This window comes from Mycteria americana, chromosome 2 (assembly GCF_035582795.1).
Source record: "Mycteria americana isolate JAX WOST 10 ecotype Jacksonville Zoo and Gardens chromosome 2, USCA_MyAme_1.0, whole genome shotgun sequence".
In the NCBI taxonomy this organism is placed as follows: domain Eukaryota; kingdom Metazoa; phylum Chordata; class Aves; order Ciconiiformes; family Ciconiidae; genus Mycteria; species Mycteria americana.
Genome location: NC_134366.1, coordinates 101,600,230 through 101,625,216, shown reverse-complemented (window position 1 = coordinate 101,625,216; position 24,987 = coordinate 101,600,230). Strand labels below are relative to the sequence as shown.

Genomic DNA, 24,987 nt, shown 5'->3' with positions numbered 1-24,987 from the left:
GAATGGCACTGGGAGGTGCTGTTTGCACTGCTTTTCGGACCGAGATAATCTATAATGCAAAGAGAAACCAGCAAACTCACGTAAAAAAGGGAATGGCCCAGTGTAGTTTCAGGAGCAGAAGAAAAACAATGTATAAGCATTTCAGACAGACTAGAAGAGACTGAGGGGGGAAAAAAAGCAAGGATAGGACGAGTGTAAGAGCAGGGTGGGAGGAAGGGAGAGAAATAAAAATGAATCCTTTGCATCCTATTAGTCACTGCTTCATTAGTACAGTACAGTGCTCAGTAACCAAGTCACTCAGGCACTTGTTCTTACAAAAAAAAAAGGTTATCCCAAGGCGCTGGTGCAAGTGCTCTGGCCCACCCGCACCACTGCAGGGGCAGGAGAGCCTGGTCCCAGCTCCAGCCAACAGACAACTCCCCAGCACCCTTCCCTTGTGCCGGGCAGAGGCGGGGAGGGAACATGGCGCTCTCTCGCCTCGCCATTCCTCCTCCGCAACCGAGTCCCCGAGGGGGCAAACAGACCTGCAGGGTAAAAAATCATAAAAACAGGCCGACCCCCCCCCCCCCCCAAAGATTTGAAATTATTTTTGCTTACCTGCGTTCAAAAAATATCTTCGTTTTTTTCTCACCACTACTACTAAGCGGGAATATTTCTTTTGCCAAAAATTGTTGACTGATGAACGCTGGTTGTGTTTTAAATAGCTGTTATGTGACATCCCTGCTCTTTCACTCAAGAAAGGTAGAATTCACACAAAAACTATCATCAACAAACCCAGCAACTTGGCAACAAAAAATGTAATATTGAAAGGTCCATTGAAAAATGTCTTTTTAATTCAAAAATAAAGTCAGCAGAGGTCCTAATTGTAGCTATTATGAACGTTTCATTAACAAGCCCAGATTTATTGACTGTACTGTAGAGCTCTCCTATTAAAGGAAGCCCAGAAATTCAATTTTCCCCATGCTTTTCTACTTCTAAAGCCCTCGGCTACTCCCTGTTAGAAAATAAGAAATAATTGTATTTATTCAAATTCCTTGATAGAATATTGAAGCCTGCTCAGATGAATACCTCTCCTAAATGAACACCATTACCAATAGATCAAAGAAGAAGAATGTCTAGCAAATGAATGGGGCCAAGGGAATTAATAAAACACACATCAAACACTGAAAAGCCGAGGGTTTTTTTTCTTTTTAATAGGAGCACATTTGCAGCGCGATAAAGCAAAGTACGTATTTGCCAAAATTCATAAAAAGGCATCCAAACAGAGCGGGAGATAGCTGATGTTCAGCACTTTCGAACATCAGGTGGCTTTCCGGAGCTGCTGGTTGAAATTTTTCACGTGACAACTGTTGACGGAGAAATCCATTTTTCCCCCCCAAAATAAAAGTTTTCTTTCCTACAGCAGAGGAACTGTTAACACCGCGGAAGGCACCAGCGGCTCCTGAACCGGGATACCCCTTTCCACCGCTTCTTAACGGACGGCAACGCGAGGGGGCCGGGCGCCCAGCCCACGGCGCCCCGCGTCCCCTCAGCCCACGCTCGCCAAACCACCGGCGCCGGCAGCGGGCCCCGCCGCCCGCACGCCCTCCCTCGCAGCGGCCCCGCCAACGGCCGCGCGCAGCCGTCGTTGCCGCCCCAACGGCCGGCGGCGGCGCGAGCGCTGGCGGATGCCCGGCCCGCGGCCTCCCGGGGACGGCGGCAGCGGCACGCACGCCGCTCACGAAGCCTGCGCCAACGCAGCCCCCCCCCCCCGCCGCAGCCCCCCCCCGCCCCCCCCGGCGGCGACGGGCCGGCGCGGAGCGGCCAGAGGTGAAACAAGGGCTGCTCTACCGGCTGCCTCCCCGCTCGCCCCGCGGCAAGCGCCGCGCCGCGCCCCTTCCGCCTCACCCGGCCGAGCGGCCCGGAGGAACCGCGGGCCCGTCCGAGCCCGGAACCATGGTGCTGCGGCCGCGGGTACCCGCCGGGCCTCGGCGAAACGCTGCGCACCCCCCCCTGCCCCCGGCCGCCGGACCTGGCTGGCGGCGGCTTCCGGCGGGGCGGGCGTTCAGCGCCATGGGGCGGCAGCGGCGGTTCCTGGAGGTGGCGGCGAAGGGGCTGGTGGGCGCCTGCCCGGGCCAGGCGCGGTTCCTTCTGTAAGCGCCCCGCGGCGGGACGCGGCGGCCCTCAGGACGGGGGGGGGGGGGCGGGAAGCGAAGCGGCGAGGGACGGCGGGCGCGGGCTGGAAGGGGTGGGGGTGGGGAGAGAGCGAGCTGGTGACGCACGTGGGTAGCCCCGCCCCCTGTCCTCGCGCCTGTCGTGGTGCGCCGCCGCGTGGCCGGGGCCGGTGCGGGGTGGCGTGGCGTGGCGTGGCGTGACGTGACGTGACGTGACGTGACGTGACGTGACGTGACGTGACGTGACGTTGTGCCCTTCTCCCGCGCAGGTGGACGCTCCGCAACTCCGGAGGTGAGTGAGGGGGCCCGGGCGCAGCCGGCGGCGCCGGGGCCGCTGCCGTGCGGCAGGAGGCTGCGGAGGAGGAGAGGCGCTCCCGCTGTCCCCGCAGCGCCGCTGGGCGCCCGTGAGCCCGGTGCAGCCCAACTGGGGCTCCTGCGGTGGGAGAGCAGCGCCTTGGGGTTGCCTGGGCAGCTGAAGGGCAGAAGCGTGGCCCTAAGAATGAGGGCAGACTTCCCCTGTTTCTCTCTTTTCCCCTCTGCTGTCCCCACAGAACTGTGCCACGGTGTGCTTCGGGGCTGCTGGCAGAAATAGCATACTTGCTAGACAGCAGGGTCCCTCAGGGTTTTAGAGAGAGATGCTCAAGTGCAGCTCTGGCAGCAGGAAGTAATAAGGCAGATGCAGGAGCATGCCTCTTACTGTTAGGACTGAAATTTATCTCAAAGCATTTCTTCATCCCAGGCTGAGATGCTGTCATCTTCTTGCACTTAAAATGGGCAAAGAGCTTTACAAGGCTTTGGTGTCACTGATCGGGCGAAAGAGTGTGCCGGCACGGAGCTCCTTGCAGAATTGTGAGCCTCTGTCGTTAAAGATTTTTAGGCAGGAATTGCATTTTTCCAGCAAAACTCACTATTACATATTGTGTAAACTTACACTGTGCATAAACTTAGCATTGCTTGTGCTCAGCTGAGCACATACTGGTGCTCAGCTTCCTCTTGTGTTCTAGCTGTATCTGAAACATACAATAAAAACATATCTACCTAGATAATGTTAAAATAGAAACATACAATTTTAATGTTTGCCTATAAAACATAATTATTTCAAGTTTTACTCTTTTACCTTTATTCGTCTGTAGATAATGAATGTGGATTAGAAAGGATATGTCCTTACTGCTTCCAGTTCCTGGTTCCTGATAGCCACCGGGTGCGTCTCAAACCAAAGATGAAAGTGACTCCACAGATAGAGAAAATTCTTAAACGAGAGGCGAAGAACCATAAACTTAATATGAAACAGACAAAGCTTTTGAAAAAGTACAGGGAGTCAAGAAGTGTTCTGGTAAGAATATTTACTTAGAACTGCCAAATACCTGATATTTCCCTGAAACCTTTCAGTGGCATAAAAAAGAAATCTTTCTCTTAGAAGTGGAGCTCGCACCTACACATTTCTTTTTTCATCAGCATATAACTCTTCCTTTCTTTTGGCATAAATTCTATTCACAATCAAAATTCTTAAAACCTACCTTCCACAGTAGAGAGATCATGAGCACAATGACAAGAACAGTTAAGTTTGCCCCCCCAAAAACTCCCAGTCCCACGTGTCAGAGAAGCTACACAAACAGCTCTGCCCTCCCTGTGATTTCTTTAGCAGCAGTCTGGGTAGACTCTGCAGATGTCTAAGATCTTGCTGAAATTTCTTCCTGGCAGGAAGCTCTGGCATTGCCACTGTCAGCTACTGTATCATTTGCATAGCTTTGCAAAAATGGCAGGAGTGGCAGACTTTTGCCTGTTCCTTTTTGCCTATGAAAGTGGTAGAACTAGGACCAGGCAACTCTACTAGATGCAGAGCCTTAATACAGACCTGTAATCCTAAAATCCATTAGAATCCTTAGAAATCCATTGCTAAGAATTCCCCAAAACATACCTAAGAAGAAAAACATGCCATGGACTGAAGTCAGGCTACATCAGATTATTGTTACCTTCTGTACAAATCGAATTTTTTACATTTGTCTGAATATTACTGCTTATAGGAAGTCTTTCAAAACTAAACCACATAGGTAATTTAAACAAGTTAATGTTGCTTTTGGGACTTCAGTTCTTTTTCCTAAAATTACTCAGGAATATAAGATTTAATCACTAGTTTTTAGAATAATCACTATTATTTGAAGAATTAATAGTATACATTTAATCTAGTGTTGCCAAGGCATGCACTACTATTAAAACAGGTTATGTGAATGGATGTTTTAATAAATGAGACGGCACCCTATTGTGCCCCAGCAGTTGCTGGCACACTTGGCATTTTCTCAGATGAGAGTTTGCTGGTTTGGGGAGTAAAATTTGCGAAACCAAAAATTATTAAAGAATCAATAACACAAAATTAAACTGAGGAAATACGACAGAGGTTCTCAGCTGACAGGGCAAAAAAAGGTGCTCCAGAAAGGCACCCTTGCTATTACTCTCTCCAAATTGTAGATCATAGTTGAGCAGCAGAAAGGGTATCTGAGAAGCTGGAATCTTTGCTTTATTTTTCTGGGATCATAAACCTTTAGTGTATGTTAAGAACTGTCTCTTTAGACAACTGATGAACAGTATCCTGTGGAATTATGATGGGTTCTTAGATTTATTCTGTAGCTGGAGAGGTTCGTAGGACGCACTGTGCATTCATATGAGTAGTTTAAAATTCAGTTTTAAATAGGTCCAGTTTAAACTCTGGGTAATATTCTAATCTTGGGATGTAATTACAGTTTGCTGCACTTGTGTTCTGCTCAGTTCTGTTTGCATTTGTGCTGTGGATTATGATTTAAGTATTTCCTGGTCTTAAGTATTTAAAATACTGTCAGCAACTGACAGCTTTCAAAATTAGCAGTGTAGATCCCTGTAATCTAATACCTGAGACTTGCAAAAATGAAAATTCAAGTGTGGTTGAAAATTAAACCAAGCAACAATGTGACAGGTTGCACCTCTGATACCTTTCTTAGCAAGTAAGGTACCTCGCTTGCTTTTAAAAGCAATTTCAGGGCTTTTTAAATTTTGGGGGTTAACTGTATATGCAATTCAGGGAATGGAAACTAGCTGTGCAGTGCTATGATTAATCCACTAATTCCTGCACTGTAAGGTGTTCACCTCCATTTATATTCCATGGAGTGCTAAATCATCATGTGATGCTGTTTTTTTTTTTCCCCATCTGAATTTCATTTAGAAGAACTAAAAATACATCAATACCTGAGCTGTATAAGTTAATGATCTTTCTCTTTTTTAGTTTGTTAGGCTGACAAAATAATGTCTGGAGACAGTCAAAACACTTAACTGAAAACGTTTCATTTCAGCATTTCTAAATGCAATTCTTTCTAAGCAATCTGAATTTAGGTAAATTTATACACTTTGAAATGAAGAATCATTTGGTATAGATGTTTTCAAAACTGCTTAGACATTTTTGTGACATTCTTTTGGGTATGTTTTTTAACCAGAAACAGCACGTTAACTGTTTTTTCAGTCAGTGTAATTGTGTGCCTCAAAAAGTTGTCTGGCTGTATTACTCTCATGTCTCTTAATCAAAGTAGTTGCCATGGCAGTCAGGGTATTAGGAATATCTGACAGTCTCTGTGACTCTCTGACATTATCTGTTCTGATGCACCTCTGCAACATACTGTGCTGCTGGAAGTTCCCTGCAGCCTGGAACTAAACAGATAGAAGAGAAAGTGCCCTTTGTTTAGAACCTCCTCCATATTGTAGTAAGCGTTTTTGCACTAATAGGAAGCATCATCTTTGTTCGCTAAGACTTGCCGTTATTAGTTATGGATGACTGGTTTTGAGAGTTTGGTAATTTAAGTATTTTATTGCAAGACACCCTCAAAAGCGTGCAATATAACTTAATCGGGACAAGAATATGCTAATGAATTTAGATCACACAGTATGTCATGTTTTTTAGCAAAATATGGAATACCTCTTGTGTTTACTCAAGATACGATAGATCCAGTTCAGATGCTGTTTCATCTTTCTGTTTTGACAGATTTGTTTTCCATATTTCACTGCACAACGTTAAATTCAGACCTAAGGGTCTCCTGAAATTAGATGCTAGGGGACTGGAGTAATTTCTAGATAAACCCATAGGATGTGTTTGGCTTAAGAAGCCTGAGTGAAAATACTAGGTGTAAAGTATATGTTGCTTTTTAATATCTCCTGTTTCACTTAAGCAAATATTTAATTTGTGTCATGATATTTGGAGAATTGGTTGGATAATTCTTACAATGGCTTTATAACACAAAGGTGGAAAGACTGAAAGAATGGTTGATATTTCCTTTCTTCTCTCCATAGCTGGTTACTTGCAACTCATGCAACAAAACAACAAGACATTATGGTAAAAGCAGGGATTTTCTGGCTACCAAGACACACAATTCTGGCACTCCAAGTATTAAATCTAGCCTGAGGACACCAGATGTGAAAATTCAGTCTGCAAACAAAGTGACACCTGTAAGCTGCAATAGGTTGGGATCTAAAGGGAACAGTCCCTCATCACTTCCCAGGTACAAAGAGGCACTTTGCTGAGTAGAGTGTATTACGTCTTGTTGGGAAAGGGCGTCACGTACTGACTTCAGATCAATCACTTAATAAACTTTAAATTGATCACTGAGTATTTTTCTTTAGTGGTCTGATCGAGGAGATCAATTTTAACTTTCCAACCTTTAAAATCAAAGATTCTAATGAAAAGCGACTATGTGCAAAGCATGCACAATTATGTTTTTGTCATTAATGTGAAATGTCTGGCTTAAAATTTGCATAACAAAGTTATACTTGTGACTGCTCACCTTCACATGAAAATACACTATTTACGTTCAAAAGTTTTCACTCAAATTATATATGTGCACTTTCATAGTTACTTTATGTTAATTCTGATTCCTCACCTTTATGACATTTTGAGTCTTTTGTTTTTCAGAACATGTGTATCCGGACAGGCGACAACCAGCTCTGCTTCCAAGACTCCCCGAAACTCCAAATTTCACTTTTCTAAGCTAAAACGGATGCTTAACCTAGAAGAAAAAGAGAAAAGCCAGAAGACAGATTTGAAAACCTTCTTGACTTTACTTTAGTTATACATTATTTCAAAGTAATAAAGATTACAGCAATAAGCATTGTTCCACTTCTAGTAAATCAACAAAGTGATTTCTTTAAAACTCAAGCTAAGAGCATGTACCCTGTGGAAGCATAGACCATATTTTTTAGAAGCAAGCTCTGTTTCTAAGAGGACCGATTGTCTGCAAGAGGGAGATGAGAAAATAGCCAGTCTAATACGCTTGGGAATCTTGAACATGTTTTGCAGTCTCTAATGGCCCAAGAATTAAAAGCCAGGATCTATCCTTTGAGGAAGCTGACAATACTGGATCCATCAGTGGGTCCAGCAGGACCAACAGATAAGTTGGCAGACGTGAAAGCAATTTGGGGGTGTGGAGGTTGCAGTTTGCTCCACCCCACTCTCCCAGTATTTTTAAGATAATGCATCACAACAGAATTTAAAAGATCTCATCCCTGCTTTGCATGTTTGAGTGAAACAAAGACACTTTAACCGGCACTTTCTGCAGGTACGATATTTTCAATGGTCTAATGTCACATCCTATAGTGTCGCTGTCTTTTGATACCTGTGGTAATTTAAGCACAGGCTTTAACACAGCCTTTAGAAAGGTTCCAAAATAACTTACTCTTTAAGACAGCGCTTGTATACAAAGAGAGATAAAATAGTGTATCACCAGATTAAGTTTCTTCATTTTCTTAAGAATGTTCTCTATGATTTGGACTGCAGACAATACTGGTCCCAGGATAATGCAGAACCTTGTAAAGTTGCACTCTTAATGTGGGATGCTCTCAATACCGACTGACAGCTCCACGCTAGACTGCTATCAGCGCCCTGATTTGTTACTGCTACGAGAGTGGCACAGTCATAAAGAATACAGGATGCTTCCTTTCCAGTTGCTCTGGTGCTACCAAAATGGGTCAGTTTTGTCTCATTCAGAAATGACTAAGGAGAGAACCTCTTTCTTAAATGTCTTTCAGTTTTATCAGGCTTCAGAGTTGCTTCCTTCCTGGACTTCAATCTGGAAAACTAGGTTTGCCCTGGACAGTAGTCAGCTCGTTGCACCAAAACGTTTTGATGTGAATAGATGATTGTCAAGGTTAAAGCGGTCTCCACTGTCAGATTTTACATTTTCAATTCAGCACAGAGATGAGAAAGGACAGTAGAAGGTCACTGTTCAGGGCTGAGTTTGTAGCCTGCCCTGCGTATAGTCTGCAGTGACAGTTCTACAAATCATGCTTCAGATTTGCCCTCTGGAAAGAGAACCAATCAGTTAAAAACATTTAAATTCTTGGGTTTAAAGGTCTGTATTTTCCTTTTTTTTTTGTATTCTAATGAATAGCTTCCTTTCAGTGTATTCATATTCAGTGAACACCGCTTAAGAAATAGGACCAGCAACTAAGTTGGCAGACTTGAAAGCAATCCAGGGCAGGGGAGAATAGTTTGTTGCAAATTCTACTTACGGTCTCAAAGATTGGCATGTAACCTTTTTATATCTCCTGTACACTTGCACAATAACTTTGACAGGTTCACTGCTGTTTGTTTCTTACGTACGTGTAGGATCAAATTAACTGTCATTCTTTGATCAAAATATGGACCTTGGAGTTACGCCTTTTCCAATGCAGAACTTGGCATTAATTCACCTGTTGTTGCTGTATTTATGATCCAGTCCTCTGGAAAAATACTTCAGTCTTGTTGATGGAAATGCACATTATACACAAGTATTTGAAAAACAAGTTTTGCAATAAATTTTTATATTAAAAGTACACGTTAGGTACTCTACTGCTGTGCTTCCTATGAGGCTTACGTGAAACCAGCATAGGCATCTGCTATGTTTTAAGGTGCACCAACATTAATGTGTTAGATCAAGAGTATGGTTTTGAAGCAGATCTCCCACTTTGTCCATGTTTACTGTGCTTTTTTACGCAGTACTGCGTGGTCTCAGAGTACGAGTCACGTTCCTTTTGGATAAAGCTACAGATAATGGATGAAAGACGTGATCTGGGGCACAACCAGTGTGCTGTGAATGCTAATGGGCAATCTGTCCACAGGATCACAGGAGAGCTAGTCTGAACTACACATCTCCAAAAAATGTATTGTGGATGCCAGGCACTCAGCTTCAGGTATTCTGTGCTCCAGGTGTATTACTATGGCAATGTGCTATTTGTTAACGTGGACAGAGTCTTGTCATGCTCCAAACAACATCTTTTTCTTTGTAATTACCAGAGTTGTCAGACATGTCCAGATGTGTTGTTATAAGGGATCACTATTGCAAGCTATTGGACTTTACTGTGGAAAAAAAGGAAAAAAAAAATTGTTCAGTACGTGCCATTCCTTGTTTTACAAGCGTGCTTCAAAAGGCTGGGCAGAAATGGTGTTGCTGTTTTCTATCTGAAGTGCTTTTATGTTATTCCTAAGCCTCTAATACAGGCCTTTTCTGTTACTGGACTTTCACAGATTCGGTGTATTGAAAAATGTTTATATACAGATGCACACACACATATATATATATATATATGCATCTATGCATATATCTATATATACGATGTATATAGGTATATACATACATATACACACATCAGATGTATGTATATACCTACGTGTATACACACACAAACACGCATCTGATGCACTCTTCCCTTCAGAATATATTACATTTCTGTACTCGATGAAACACGGAGGGTTAATTGTTGGCTGCAACAGACTATTGCTGAGCCGCCCCGCCAAACCTCTGCCATGCAGCATTACTGGTTTGTGTCTGAAGAGCTGGAAGAATAACTCTTAATAGAGAGGAAGCCGCCTCACTGATTTCAGGGAGGCCAGAATTTCACCCAGACTTCATAAAGCAAGACCAAGAAGGTTCTCTGTTAAGCATACACCCCTGTGAACAGGTATTTAATTACAGAGTGAGAGTTATTTCCCAGCTCATACAAATTCTACGTGCAATGGCATGCAATATCATTGACAGTGATAGCATCATACCATACATTGAAAACGTTACAAAGCGTGTCTTGATATAACCAGCTCAACTAAAGCGTGTTTTATTTTGAAATATCAGTTTGAGTCATTTTCCCATTTTTGAGTATTGGGAACCTCAGGCTGGCATACTACAACTGGTTCCCTCACACCCAGCCCTGCCTCTGAAGAAAGGCAAACTTGGGCCAAACTAGATGGTATATGAACAATATTTCTTTTTAAGAAATTTACAGTTCTAGAGATATGACCTCAGACTTTTTAATGCACTGCATCCTCACTGAAAATTGTCACACAAAATACAAATAGAGTAATAAACTTCAAAATTAGTATCGACCATTTCCCCAGCATCACTATGAGATTTTGGTTGACTCCTAAGTATAGCGAGCAGTTTACATTAAAGCCATTTCACACCATGAGACTGAGTAGGCAAGCAATAAACAATGATTTCAAAGATGTTTTTACAACAATGTTTTATTCTATTAAATATGAAAGAGCGTACATACAGGTGTTATTCTGAGGACATAAATTACACAAGGATTACACGTTCTGTCAGAAAAGCACAATAATGAAACATCTTTACATTTCAAACTTTTCTTGTTAGCTTTTAACAAATGAGTCTATTTCTGTTGCAAACAAGTAACGAGTGCTATTGAACTTTTGCAAATTCCCACAAAAACATCATGCTTAGTAGGATACTTTAAATATTGTAAAGATGAAATCAGAATTAGATTTCTAAATAACAAGATGGAAGATATTTACTACTTAATCAAGATAAATGACACACTGAAATAGGAGCCGAGACAAAATTGGTCATTCATTTAAAAAAACTCCACTTCAGACACTACATTTGAGTCTGCTTTCTTTACTTGCAGGAATAGTCACTGTGATTATATGCATGAGTAATGAGCAGAACTGGCTTTACATATTTATAAATGTAACCGTCAAATTTTAGACACGCTGGTTTTCTAGTTCACTAATTTTTCCACTGAAAAAAACCCCACACCCCTGACTCTATTTGCTTACATTTCAAAAGGTTGAACTCCAGCTCTTCTGTAGAGGGCCAATCAAGCCTATGTATGATTTCCGTGTCTTCCATGGTCATCTGCACAGGGGGCTACTGCATCCTACATATGTATTTTGGGTCATCATTGAAGTACCAGACTGAGTTACCACTGACTTGTGAGAGCAGTATTAGCCTGTGGAAGTCCTTACACATTGTCTTCTTAAACTTCAGGTAAACAGGAATGTAATTTTATCATAACGAAAGCTCTCAGTTCGACATTCAGAAGGCTACTCAGATAAAATACATAATAAGCACGTAGTTTGTGTTGTGTTGCTAGGGATTAACTGAGGCATTTTAATATATTAATACAAACATTAATGGAGTGAAACAGACAAGCTAATGTTACCGCAGGCTGTAGTTTAATTTTCAAAAGGAGTAATGAAACACAATTTCTCAGAATGGTAATTTTTGTAACTAAGGACTTTACATTTATTTTTAAAACCACAAAAGTGGGGTAATATTCCTGGTATCTTTCAAAACATTCTGCAAAAACACAGCTTGAGCCTGCAAACACTAGAATATACAAGCAGTCCCAGTGACCTCCAAGGTAAGCATTCTCATGTGGCAAAGAGCTGCAGGAATCTCTTTGCTTTTTTCAGAGAGTGCTCAATAAAAGTGCAATACAGTGAAGCAAATAATCTAATTATTATGCTTTTATTATTAGATGAAAAATGTTGAGATATTTTATAATTGTGCCTTTTGTAGGGTGGGCATTCTGGTTTGAGAAGAGTCAGACCACGTTAGAAGAGACGGGCAGGGTACAGCCACACATTTTCTTTCCCAGGGTGGTAATGCCCCAAAGCAGGTCTATTGTATAATCCCATCTACAGCTAAAACATTGTGCTGCCCAGTTTCACACTGTTATTTCTGTTGTGACAAAAGCTGACATTTGTTTTGCTTTTCATTTCCACCCAGGCATGTTCTCCCTTTCAGCTCCTAGGCACCCTTCCTTTCCCCACCCAGCCTCTTTTCTTCCTGAGATGTCAGAAGTATGTACGTTAAGCTTTGGAACCTGAGAATTTGGAGGTATTTTTTGATACTACAGGACTGCATTTGTATCGTACCATGTTATCTCCTGCTATACTATTACAGTTACAATATACGTCTTCTAACTAGTTGATACCTGATGCCTTTCCCATATAAATAAAAAACAATGTACCATTCAGCCACTAATATATGACATTTGCTATAAGAGTGACCTTTACCTTCTGCAAGTCCTCTTTTCCAAACAAATGTTGAGGAATCACTTCCAAAAACCCAGCTATGAAATATTCCTTGAAGTAAACAATTTCACAGTAAAATAAAGAAAAATATATCCAGAAAATAGCACTCTCTCAAAATTAAAACTTATATTAAAACTTATTTACATCAAGAAGAAGTTGAGATTTTTCGTCATTCTTTTATCAGTTCTACATTATCTGTAGATAAGCAACATTATCACTAAGAGTTACAAATAGGAAAAACAAGTCTAGTGAAGTAAGTGTTGTGTCTTTTTTAATACTCTTGAGAGATCAAGGAAATTTAGCATTCGAATTTATTATTATAATTATTTTTAGTTAAGGTAGCAAAAGACTGTTTAAGCTTAATTCCCTATGGTTTTGAGTACCCAAGACTTAGATCCTTCAATGCACTCTAAACAAGCCATGCTGCTGCACTTATAATCACCTCTGGGTACAAATTAAGTTTTCCACGGATGGGATTCAACCGTGAACTCACTATTTATCCTCCTTGTTTTATGATTTGTTTTAATAATTCTTAAGAGATTAAGCTGTTTTAATATTTCTCACAAATTTGGTGCTATTCTTTAGCAAGACTGAGCTTTAACTGCAACTGCAATGCACATACATGTATGTAAGAATTCATGAGCTGTTTAACGTACTAGAACAGAAATATTTAAAACATTAAAATTGTACCTGAACATTCATTTTCTTATCAAGAATCTATGCTGAAAAGATGCCAGTAAGGGTTATTTAATTTTGCATATTAGACTTAAACTAAAGAAACACTCTTATGGATTCATTATAGTTAGCTCTCTTTTCCTATGGAGTGGAAAATTGCCACTCAAAACTTACAAATCTTTGGATAGGCAGTGAGGTCTGATGAACTATTTTCAGCATCCCTACCCGTCAGTCAGAATTTTTTATGAGATTAGTATTCTACATTGCATGCTGTGGAATGCTATGTCAACAGCTTGTATTTTTATCTTTTGGGTTTTTTTCCCTACTTAACTGAGGTCTAATTCATGGCAACTTCCACGAGAAAAGATAATTGGACCGAGGTGCTTATGTCCAAGTGTATCTATTTTAAGAGAAAGATTATTCTCCATTCGCATCCAACAAGTATTCCAGCCATTAGCCCTGTAGAAGTCAATAACAAGTGACAGATCACTATCATCTTCAACAATTTCACTCCAGGACTATTCTGAATTGTTGTGGGTTTTGAAAAGGAAGAATAGATTTTTCTAAAAAAATTTGCTTTCATGTGAGAAGGAGTATTAACCTTGTAAACTGTGAACTTAAGTGATGCAAAACAATGCCTGACAAGTGCAAACCCATGAACAAAATGCAATCGTTAAATACTCTGATGACATAGCTAACTCAAAACACTTGCAGCCCAGATTTTTAAGGTCGTCTAAATGCCAAAGGTACAGGTAGGCATTTTTTAAATCACTCCTCAACAATTACATGCCTAATTCTGATTGACTGAAAAGCCTAGACTTTCTGGCAATCTGCTAGATGCCTGTCTGCATCTTTAAGTTTTTCAGTGAACTTAAAAGCTGGTGCATCGTATGGTAACAAGGACTTTTCACAAATTCAGCTACCTGTAGACAAATACCACATTTGTGCCATGCAAAGGACTTAAAAAAACCAGACACTTGGCAATAATTTTCCACTGTCTGACTTATACACAGGCCTGAACTGTCTCCTCCTGTTCTGTGAGAAAAGACGATCAAGATCTGGAAATGTTTGCTGGAGCGGGTGGAGGTAGGGGGCTGGAAGCCCATGCTGGCCTCCAGGGTTTCTCAATGGAAGAGGATGTACAGCATGGTTGCATCACCGTGTTGCTGCATGTATGGATGGTACCTAGCATTGTCAAATTTTAATAATGGGCATTTAACAATTGGGACAGTTTAGAGAATGACCTTTCAATTTAATTAAAGCTGTAAAATGGCTTCACATTTCTGGGATTAACCTTTTTAGACGAAGACGGATGTTCCAGAAAGGGATTAAAGTACAAATGAATGGTCCCTCAATTTAGAAACTAAGCAGCTGTAAAAAGAAAGTTACAATTTTGAAACATAATTAAACTGGTCGATTGTCTAGTTTCTTACGCTGACTTTTAAATGACACTAAAATATTGCAATGTTTTGAGTCATTTGAAGATCTGCTCAGTGTAACACGATTTATGTTTTCCAATACAAAATTGGTTACTAACATTTACTTCAAAAAAACCCACCTGACTTGTTTTGGGAGTGGGTAATTTAAATGTAATGGACAGTAAGATCACTTTTAACTTCGCATTAACTTGCATCATCCTTCTTGCAAACATAAGCTTGTGATTTCCACATTTCACTCCCTCACTAGCAACTGAAATGTCTCGAGTTAGAAGCATGTGTTGATTATATGTTGATCTACATTAAATACAGGGTACATAAGAAAAATCTTAGCATATTTTTTTACAGGGCACCCAACTAAAATCTTTACAAAAGATAAGATAATTATCCATTCTTCAATGTAATAGACACAGATGCCACTTTTATAAATGTACCCTTAAGTTCACTCGCCAATAAAATAGTAAACAAATCAACTTTTTAAACCATTTGTTTATAAATTATTAGAGTATTTTTACTGACACTCTCCAACAATATACAAAAATAATACTACAAGAGTACCAATCAGTCTGACCTACCCCTCATTTCACAGAAAAGTAGAGGTTATGGAAGGATGTTCTTGTAATCAATCATCGCTGTAGATGTCTCCTGCAAACGGTAGGTGTACGTGGCTGCCCGTGACGTTGGGAAGTCGAGAGAGATCAGGCAGGTTCTGGATGCGTGACCTGAGTTCTTTCCGTACTTGGGACACTCTGGCTAGCTTGCGTTTGTACTCCTGTAAATGCAGAAGAATTCAACATGAGGCTCTTTCACTAACACTATCCCTACTACTTACTGCACTTGACATTTCCCAAATAAAGTATTCCTTCTGCAAGTTAGATGACTAAACGTCCTTTAACAGGTGGGAACCCAGAGAACTGGGTATTTTGGAGGCAGAGGCATCAGCTCTAGCATTTTCTCAGCATCTGACTTCGGAAGCATAGCCATGGGATTATTTTGCTTTGAATTGTAAGTACATAAATGCTAAACAAGGAAGACAATCCCAGTTAACATAACTACACGTGTTTCTCTGTGCAACTAGTAGAATGGAATTATTCTTAGAAACTATATTAAGGATAATTGATACACATACTCTACCATCACTCACGGAGTATGGGAGGATAAACTTACTGATATCAAAGAAGTTACTTTCAGCTCATACTGATGAAAGAATAAAAAACAACCAAATACCACCTAACCAGGCCCATTGATCAGCCCCACCAAGCTGACCAATCATAGTATTTTGTATTAACTTTCATAATAAAAATCATATTGCATCAGTACATTTATGGATCTAACCCTGAGTTTTCAGAAACTTTTTGAATTGGGGACTTAGGATTTCACATTGCGTTGGAATACAGATCAAACCACTCATAATTCATATATTTAATGATTATGAGGCACTTTTCACATGAAACAACATTATACAAGATAAAGTATTTAACATTGTAAACTGGTGCACTAGAATATAGTTAGTGCTCACCTATCAAGAATACGAGACATAATGGAGAAAAATACCAGCTTGTTTAAAATGAAAACGGTTATTCCAAAATGTAGGAAGATTAGGGTACAATTTACAGGAATATTTACATTTCAAAAACTTGGAAACACATTTCTTTGGAGAGCAGAAGCGACCAAGCATCAGTAGGCAAAGCGGCGCTTCATGAAAATATACTGTAATTCACAACGCATCAAATGCAGATGCTTTCTAGTGCAGCTGCAGGTTTTGCTGCAGCCTGGCAAGGGCTGGAATAACAAGAAATAGTTAACCTACAACCTGGATAATCAGCCCATGGATAACCAAGGTCTCACGATAATAACCACTTCTAAATAATAATGGGGAAAAAAAGGTACATCATCCTGTAAAAGTGCCAAATATAAACACCGGAAAGTTCCAGCAAGTATAAAAACACTGTGCAAATGTCTATAAAAGATAACAATTATGCTATTTACAAGGTCTAAACATAATTTTAAACATTTTTCTATACTGTTAATAGCATGGAGTAAAAAGGAAGGCCAATGAAAAGACCTTTCGGTAGCAGAACCCAATACAGTAGTATAAATGTTAAATCCCTGGGGCACAATCAAGATTATTCGACAAGGTCCAACACACATAAAAACAAAGTTTGCGACTATTAGCAGCGGTGTGGCCTTCTTACCAAGGGCAGTAAGAGAACCACAAGAAATCTTAAATTCTTAATGAGACCGTAATGCATAGCTAAAAAAAAATAATTAAATCTTTACACAGAAAGAGAGAAAAAAGTGCCCCTGAGTTAGGATCATCAATTCCTTGATATAATTTGTATTTAAAAATTAAATATTACATACAGTTCAGAGTCTTATGAGATACTAAACACAGTGAAAATACTACAGATGCCTAGTCAGCAGAACTGTAAACACTTGGTGACGGCACACAGGGCAAAGCAGCGTTCCTTTTATGATACAGATGACCAAAAAAGTCTTACAACTGCAAGTCCCATGGTCCTAGGAAAACTGTCACTTGCTTGCACTTGCCCAAAACATTCTCTCTGGTGCAAGTGACTTCAGGACGTTGGCTGTGGAAATGAGGGCTGTATCCTGATACTGTATCCTTACAGTAATGCCCAAAGGCCACAAATACTTTACTGTTCCATATCTAATATTACAGCAGCATCCATGGGCCTCAGTGAGCTGATTATGTGCAAGAGTCATAGTCCTTTGCCAGCATGTAAAAAGCCAATAACAGAATATTTCTTGCCCTTTTCACTATCTATTTTAGTCCAGATTGCAGAGATATACTCCCAACTATTATTTTCGAGGAATAGATTTTAATGTCAGAGGAAAAGATAGGTTTCATTGTTTAGTAAAACAAACAATTTGGCAATATACAGAACACTAGTTAACCAGAATCACTATTTTCAGCAGCAGGATGGCTGGAGATTGAGCACTGGGCAACGAGGGCTTTGAGCGAGCTTGAAGCTAGGAGACCTGGCCTCTGTTGTGAAAGACGTACTGCTGTACAGAAGAGGATGAGTAGAACTGTGAGCAGAATCGAAACACTGAAAAGGCCCACAGTTAGTAAAATACATTAACGATAAGATCATTCTAGCAGTTAATTCTTGTAAATAGTGTTTCAATCAGCTGAATCCTGATTAAGTTCATTCTCTGTCAATGAAGAATGTGAAGCAGCAAATCAGTATCCCTTCATAAGCTCGAAGCGTGATGCTAGGCAAATACGCACAGATCACACTTAGCAGCTATATTCTCTCAAGACTTTACTCCAAAACCTGAAATGTGCCTTAAATTAGATTGCCAGTTGCTTGACTCCACTAAAATTCCTTTTAGCTGACAATAAATCATTTCCATAGTAACATCACATTTCTGACATCCAGCATTTTCCACATAAATTTTGCTTGGGACTTGTTGCCTGGTGAATATCAGCTTGATCAATGTTACTGACAGTAGGTTCCTTTTTCTCACTAAGGAAAATGTCCTCATAAATTCGGTCTCCCATATAACACAGTCTTCTTCCTCTTGCCAACACCTTTAGTATAATGCACTCTTAGGGAGTCAAAACTTGTTCCTTGTGCCTTCTCAGAAATAGAGACTTTTGAGAAAATTTGCTCAAGGTTTCTACTATAAAACTAGAGCAAATAAAAAATTACGTAAGGTTTTACAGATCGTTATATTACTGATGCAGTATAAGCTACAGAATGCAATTTTAATACAATTTGGTAATCCAAAGCATATGAGAGATCTGCAACTACATGTTAGATGTCCATGACAATCCTCCCCCACAAGGAGAAATATTATTCACCTTATCCAGAGCACCTCATTTTCCATGACACTCCCAAAACCATTCTAGAAATCACTGGAAATGTCCAGTTTTCATGACTGGTGAGCAAGTTCAAAAGAGGGCTGATTTTTCAAGTACAGTGACTTAGCAGCTTTGAGGTACTTTCAAAGGGGCTGCTTTTCACTTTTGGATTCTATTTAAAAGCACTAGTCACTTCTGAAAGGGTTTGCTCATGTATTTTTAAGGCTGCTAATATAGTCCTGGCATTACCTAAGTAGTCCCGGACTGTTGGAATACAAGTATCAAGTACTGATTATCAACAATACTCGTTATATGTACAGCCTTTATTATTTTATCGTAATAGCATGCACATGTACCTACAACCTTTTTCCTCAATGTATACGTTGAGAGTGTGACTTAATTAAAGCAGAGGAGTGGGAATGGGGATATCTAGGTGTTATTTCTGATATTGTTGCTCCATTAGAAATGCTGTATACTATACAAACGAGTAACAATTTACCCATATTGTTGACACTTCTAACTGCAGAAATCCTCATGGAGAATTTCAATTTCATTTTCATTATGTTGATTTTAAGATATACTTCAAATTACACCTGTGTAAATGAGGCAAGATTCAAGCTATTTACTTCAAACAGTCAAGGACAGGTAGAAGTATGATGTTTTCTTTTGCTACACTGAGCATAATTTGCGTTGCTTGCTACCTATGGAGAACCTTACTCTTGGGATATATGGGCAACCTGATGTATGAAATTAAAGTCTCTTCAATTTATTCAGCGGTCTAAGATAACACTACTTTCAAGCAATAATTTTTTGTACTTCCAGTCATAAAAGTAGGTTTACGAGATAATTAGAAGAACTTATTTTGCTCATTAGAATCCCACTGATTACTACCGTTTCCATTACTCGACAGTGTAGAATATGGATATTTGTGAAAGCAATGCTAACAACATATGGATTCCACACCTAGATTAATAGTAATTCTCTATCAAATAAGTATGAGGCAAAAAAGCCAAATAATTTTTGATTAGACACTACAGTCATCATGAATAATAAAACTGTGGGCAGGCCAAACAGGCTGTGCACTGCAGAAAGTATTTTCCCTTCCAACTGAAATAGGCTGAAATAGATCTTAATATGGAGTTTCTGCAATTACCGTAGAGAGGTGCTACGGGTGAAACAACTTGGAACTTCATGGATATGCTTTCCCTTCACAACATTAATATGACTTTGGACCCTCATCTGATCATTAAGGCTACGGCATGCATCAAAATACTGTGTGGCAGAAAATATATAGCAAAGCGAAAGAAACAAAAGTCTGATTCCAAAGCAAGAATAAAAGGTTTGCAGAAAACACAAATATTTAATCTGCACACTTGTTAGCTACAGAAAGAAAGGTAAGGTCAAAATCAATACTCTCAATACAGAAAAACAAACCCCAAAAAGCTTAAAAGGCTTTTAAGGTGTTGAGGGCATGTGTGTACAACAGCATTCATGGCCTGTACGTACATCGTATTTAAAACTGAGATCTCTGACTTTCTAGGTCCATTCCAACCTTCCAGTTTCAGGTGCAGGCATCGGAGCTGTGTCACAGAGCAAAGGCTTCTCACGTGCTGTGTCCAACAGCACAGAAACCACTAGAAATCTTCAAAGGCTCAGACGAAGGCAAATGGCATGTGATACCCTGACATCTAGATTTTGAAGTTCAGAAACACAGTATTTGTTTATAGACTCCACCTTGTTAAAATCTAATGCCTCATCCAGTCTGGGTATTTTTCTGCAAGGAAGACTGACAACTAGACTTGAAGGAGTCAGATAAGCCTCACTATCACTCTGGAAAACAGATGAGCAGGGTTAAATTTTGTGCTGCCTTTAAAAATTTGGCACGGCTCACATTCTTCACCAGTATGATTAAAGGCTCAACCTATTTACCAGTGTTAAGGATGAACAACACCCTGAAATAACTTTAAGACACTGAACAGAGTCTGAACACATCTATATGCTTCACACACACACAAGGTTGAAAAATCAAGGACAGTTATGACAAGCTTAGGAAAGGACTGACTTGGCTAACCTTCCATTACACATTTTGCCTGTTTACTAGAAAACAGATTTTCGGAAGAAAGCCTCAACTTTCCAGTATGTTAGCATCTATCAGTTTTCCATTAGGTCTTACCACATATAGAGCAAAATAAATAGCACTGAAGCAATGACTAGTGACTGCTTTGTTTATTTCTTATTGTTCTATGCATTGCCCCACACATTACTTACTGTACGCGTTACTCTGTACACAGATTTACTAATATTCTCATAGGTTTTCTAATGGCATACTTCACCATTAGAAAACACAATTTATTCTTCAGAAAACTTCCTTGAGCTGATAGATCAAAATGAAATGCATGCTCTAATTTTGAGTATCCCATTTTTCTTAGTACTTAAAATTACCAAGAACTTAATGCTTCAAAGCAAACTTTCTAAATTAAGTTAAAATATTAGAGACTCCTCAGCTTGTCTGCAAATGACACAACAGGAAACAATGAACTCAGAAGATGGAAACCCACAAACTGAATTAGTGACCATCTGGGGAAAGCTTGATTACGTTACTTTGTCTACCATCAACTGTTATGCTGTGGTACAGACAGGAATACACTGCAGATCTTCAAATAATAAATTCCTGAGTGCAGCAGTACTAAATAGGAATAAAGCATTCTACCAGGAGATTTCCCATCTGCAGGGTGATTATCAGAAATGTGAAATCCTTCACAGTGACCACAAACTATTCTTCCAGCCTAAACCTGGGTCTCAAATCTCGTTCACCCCAGTCTTGACTCCTGGCCTCCATCTCTATTCCTTGAACACTGTTCTAGAACCAACTTCTTTGTCCAGCAAGGCTGTTCAATGCCTCTCAGACTCCTGTCATGCCTGTATTCACATGAAATACAAACACTCACAACTGGATTTTGCCTAACTGTTCCCATTTCCTTCCTTTCTGGCTCCGTATCTGAATTCCTCCCTCTCCAATCCTGGCCTGTATTTATCACTTTGTCTATAGCTTTGGCTGCATCTGGTTCCAGTTCCACCTATTTCTCCCGAGTCCTATACTCAGCCTGTCCCTGTTCCCTGCCTATATAATATCTCCATCAGATCTCGCTATCGCCTCATATCAGTTTTTGCTTCCATTCTCCTGGTCCAAAGGAATTCCAGTTCCTCCCATTTCAGGCCAACATGACATGCTTTTCTGGCTGGTCACTCCCTTTCTTCTCAGCCAGCTGATCTATTCCATTCTTTACTGTAATGTCTAATCCTGGATCCCTTCTTAATCTCTGCAGCCTCTGGTGCCAAGTTCCATGGGAACTTGTCCAAGTTTTCCATTTGAACCCATTGGCTTCCACCTCCCCATTACTTAGACTCATAGGAGCCATGGACAACCCACCCAAGGAAGAAGTTCTCTGCTCTCACATCAGGTGCTTGGCCCATGGTCAGCCTAGAGAACAACTCTACACAGCTGCAATTGCAGAAGTCTTCTTTAGCCCAAGCTGGAAAACTCTCTGGCAGAGAAGCTCTTCATGGAAGTTAGTAAAGTTTTAAGAAATCTCTGATGTGCATATTAAAAGTAAGATTTTTCCAAAGGCTTGTAATTTCATTAAATTCAGGTTGATTTTCATTAATATATCAAAATACATGCCCCTGACAGAAAGAAGGATTTCCCCATTCCATAATACTTTCAGAAAGAACATGAATTATGTCATCTCAAAGAAAAGGTCATTTCTTAAGATCTTTTTATTACAAACTTGTCCTTAGCTTTATTCTTGAAGAATGTGTTGGGAAAAGGTTGGTCAATGTTTGGGAAAGTTAAAGAAAAGAAAACAGGGACTTATAAGCTTAATTACCAGGAGTATTACTAGGTTTACTTAGTTTATATTTACCTCCATTCAATCATAAAAGGTCCACAGTGGTGAATATTAATTTATAAAATAAATTACTATTTAAAGACATTGATTTACTTAGAGAATCTCTATGGGACAATGATTTAATTTAAGGCATTTCAGGATGGCAGATCCAAGCAGCAGCTCAAATGAAAGATGCCTGCTTGAGGTTAAATTTGGTCTCTTTATTATCTGATACAGCATTTTTATCTGGTTGAAAATTTAGCCATTATAATAAACTCAAAGGTACACACTTCCAAGAGATGCTTAAATTACACTGAATTCTTAAGTTTCAAATCTTGGCTGACAGAATGAAGTTTTGGAGAACTTCTGATGACAAGCAATCAGGCACTTCAGAAGAATTCTAAGCAACTGAGCTCAAACAAATATTCAAGTTGATACTCTATACAGACACACAAGGGATAAAGCAGAACAGTTTTGAAAATAAGAAAAAAAATATAAATGGCTGCAGGCTTAGAGATAGCTTCTTAAAGTTTCACCTATTCACAAATGATCTGAAGGAAATCCAAATGAAAGGATACCAGGGTTCAATTTTAAAGGAATCTATGAATGAAAAATTTTGATGGTCTATTAGAAAAAACATGCCTTTAGCAACGCATTTAAGAACAGCTGTGCAAAGTCTTCAGGCTCAAATACTTACTCTACCTAACAGCTGAACTGTAAAAATTGTGTATGTCAGATGCACACTCCTCATTTCATGCAACCCTTGCCTGCAGGTCATTACAACAGTCTCAGTTCCAACTTGAGATTCCACATCTGCAACACATCTTTCTAAATCTAATGCTGTGGGTGTCAAACCACAAAAACGTGGACTTTGATGTCCATTATTTAACAGAGCCAAATGGACATCTGAAAGTATGAAAATTCTGTAAAACCAAGTCTATGTGTAACTATTTTGAAGATGAAAAGTGAATCTGAGAATGAAAATAACACTGCAGGTCACTAGGTAGGGGATTTATCTATAGCTAGCCAAGAGACAACTGTTTCAGATCCTTTTCTTTTGTCAAAGACAGATGTACATAAAGTAGAAGCATGAGACCTAGTTTTATTGTAGCAAGGCAAAGTACTAGTAGCAGTCTAATCCAAGCAGTAGAGAGCTTAAAGCAGGCTAATGTGTATAGCTTTTGCAACTGCAGTGTAGAGCCACTCAGTGTTAACCTGTGAGCAAGAAAGAAAAATAATGAGAAGTGTTTGAATCAAAAGTGTTTTATTGACCTGAGATTGTGTATTAACTATATTTTAAGTGAAATAAATAAACGTAATACAGATAGAGGACCTCAACTTTCTGCTACAGGTAAGCCCAGGCCGTTGACCTTGTTCATTTAAGTAATCTATCAGTGCAGGTCTATCTGTGCAAAACTGGTCTTGGACATTTTGAACAAGCTCTTCAAACTAATTTTTTTAAATTATTTATTTCTGTCTTTTATTTTCCCAGTTCATAAATGACTCCTATCCAACCTGAAGAAACAGCTGTGAGGGACAACCACCTTACAATTCCTGAACAGTCTTACCTGAAGAGCATGTGGCTATTTCTTAAAGAGATTTTTTAAAGAATGGTTCTCAAAATAAGCCAAGAAATGCCAGGGGGTCATCCAGTGTGTGTACACTCTAATAAATTTTATCAGCTACACAGTTTTGTATTACACTTGTCAACTCATTCTCACAATTTCATTAAGTAGGTTGAAACATCCATTTTAGAGACATGGATTCTAAAGAGGATTTAGTTACAGCTCAAAGATGAGCATACACAAGCCTGATTTGCTATAATGGTAGTTGAAAGTGCTCAGCGTCACTTGAGAATTGAAACTATAGTTTACGTGACTAATGAGAATAATTCTCTGTGTAAGACAAACTGTTGATATGCTGCATGGTAGTTTTGTTCTTCTCTCCTTTTGTGAGTGTGAAATAGATACTTCAAATACAGTGTTCAGTGATGGGGATGGGAGCATCAGAAAGGTAAAGTTGGAAAGGGCGACCTACACAGCAGCAGTAGATATTCTGACTTACTTTTTGAAACTGCCCCTCATATGTCCTGTGAGAATATCTCCAATGAAAACTCTAGCATGCATGAAGCAAGCAAACAACCACACCCCTTCTACAGCCAACAAGAAAGGAGAAGAATCTTAATTTCCTATCAATGCACATAGATACAAGTTCTATCATTTAAAAAACAGTGCTTATCCTCAAGCTTTAGTATTAAAATATTATGATGAGAACGTTTTGCATAAGGGAAGTGATACCAATAGAGAGCACAGAGCAATTAGAAGAAAAATTCACAATGTAAAAGTCTCTTATCAAACAACCAATTTCAGGCAGCAAATTTGGCACATCCACCCATTTTTGGCATTATTTACCCAATTCGGAATTGCTCAAATAGCCAGTTTTATTTTATAATAAAAAGGGTGTAAAAAGAGGTTGTCAGGGCAGAAATTATGAGCAACCAAAGAAGAAAAAGTCTCGAAAGAAAGCAGAACATAGGAAAAGTAATCAACATTGAAAAGAACAAGGAAAGACATTTGCAGTGTTTTTCCTGAAGTTTTCTTTCCCATTACAAAGTATTTTCCTCCCAAAAGCCTACAGCTTGCAACAACCCCACTAATGCATATCCTTCTGTGATCTATTGATA

General features: G+C 39.6%; 2 protein-coding genes across 5 annotated transcripts in view; one reads left to right on the top strand and one right to left on the bottom strand.

The window, feature by feature from the left end:
• Positions 1-1,480: 1,480 nt before the first annotated feature.
• On the top strand, positions 1,481-7,285 carry RMP24 (ribonuclease MRP subunit p24). Of its 2 annotated transcripts, XM_075494138.1 has the most exons (5): positions 1,902-2,132; positions 2,423-2,445; positions 3,287-3,486; positions 6,462-6,670; positions 7,081-7,285. In XM_075494138.1, exons 1-5 carry the CDS (start codon positions 1,936-1,938, stop codon positions 7,232-7,234), a joined length of 783 nt encoding a protein of 260 aa, XP_075350253.1. In that variant the 5' UTR covers positions 1,902-1,935; the 3' UTR covers positions 7,235-7,285. The 2 variants fall into 2 exon arrangements, with proteins under 2 accessions (XP_075350254.1, XP_075350253.1); XM_075494139.1 differs by lacking the exon at positions 2,423-2,445 and having other exon boundaries at positions 1,481-2,132; positions 3,331-3,486.
• Positions 7,286-14,114: 6,829 nt separating this feature from the next.
• Positions 14,115-24,987, bottom strand: part of RPRD1A (regulation of nuclear pre-mRNA domain containing 1A) — a 44,210-nt gene continuing 33,337 nt past the window's right edge. For 2 of the 3 annotated variants that reach the window (XM_075494132.1, XM_075494133.1), the window contains exon 7: positions 14,115-15,357. In XM_075494132.1, coding sequence (XP_075350247.1) covers positions 15,208-15,357 — 150 coding nt within the window. In that variant the 3' untranslated portion in view covers positions 14,115-15,207. The remainder of the gene's footprint in view (positions 15,358-24,987) is intronic. The other variant, XR_012774391.1, reaches the window with a different exon arrangement.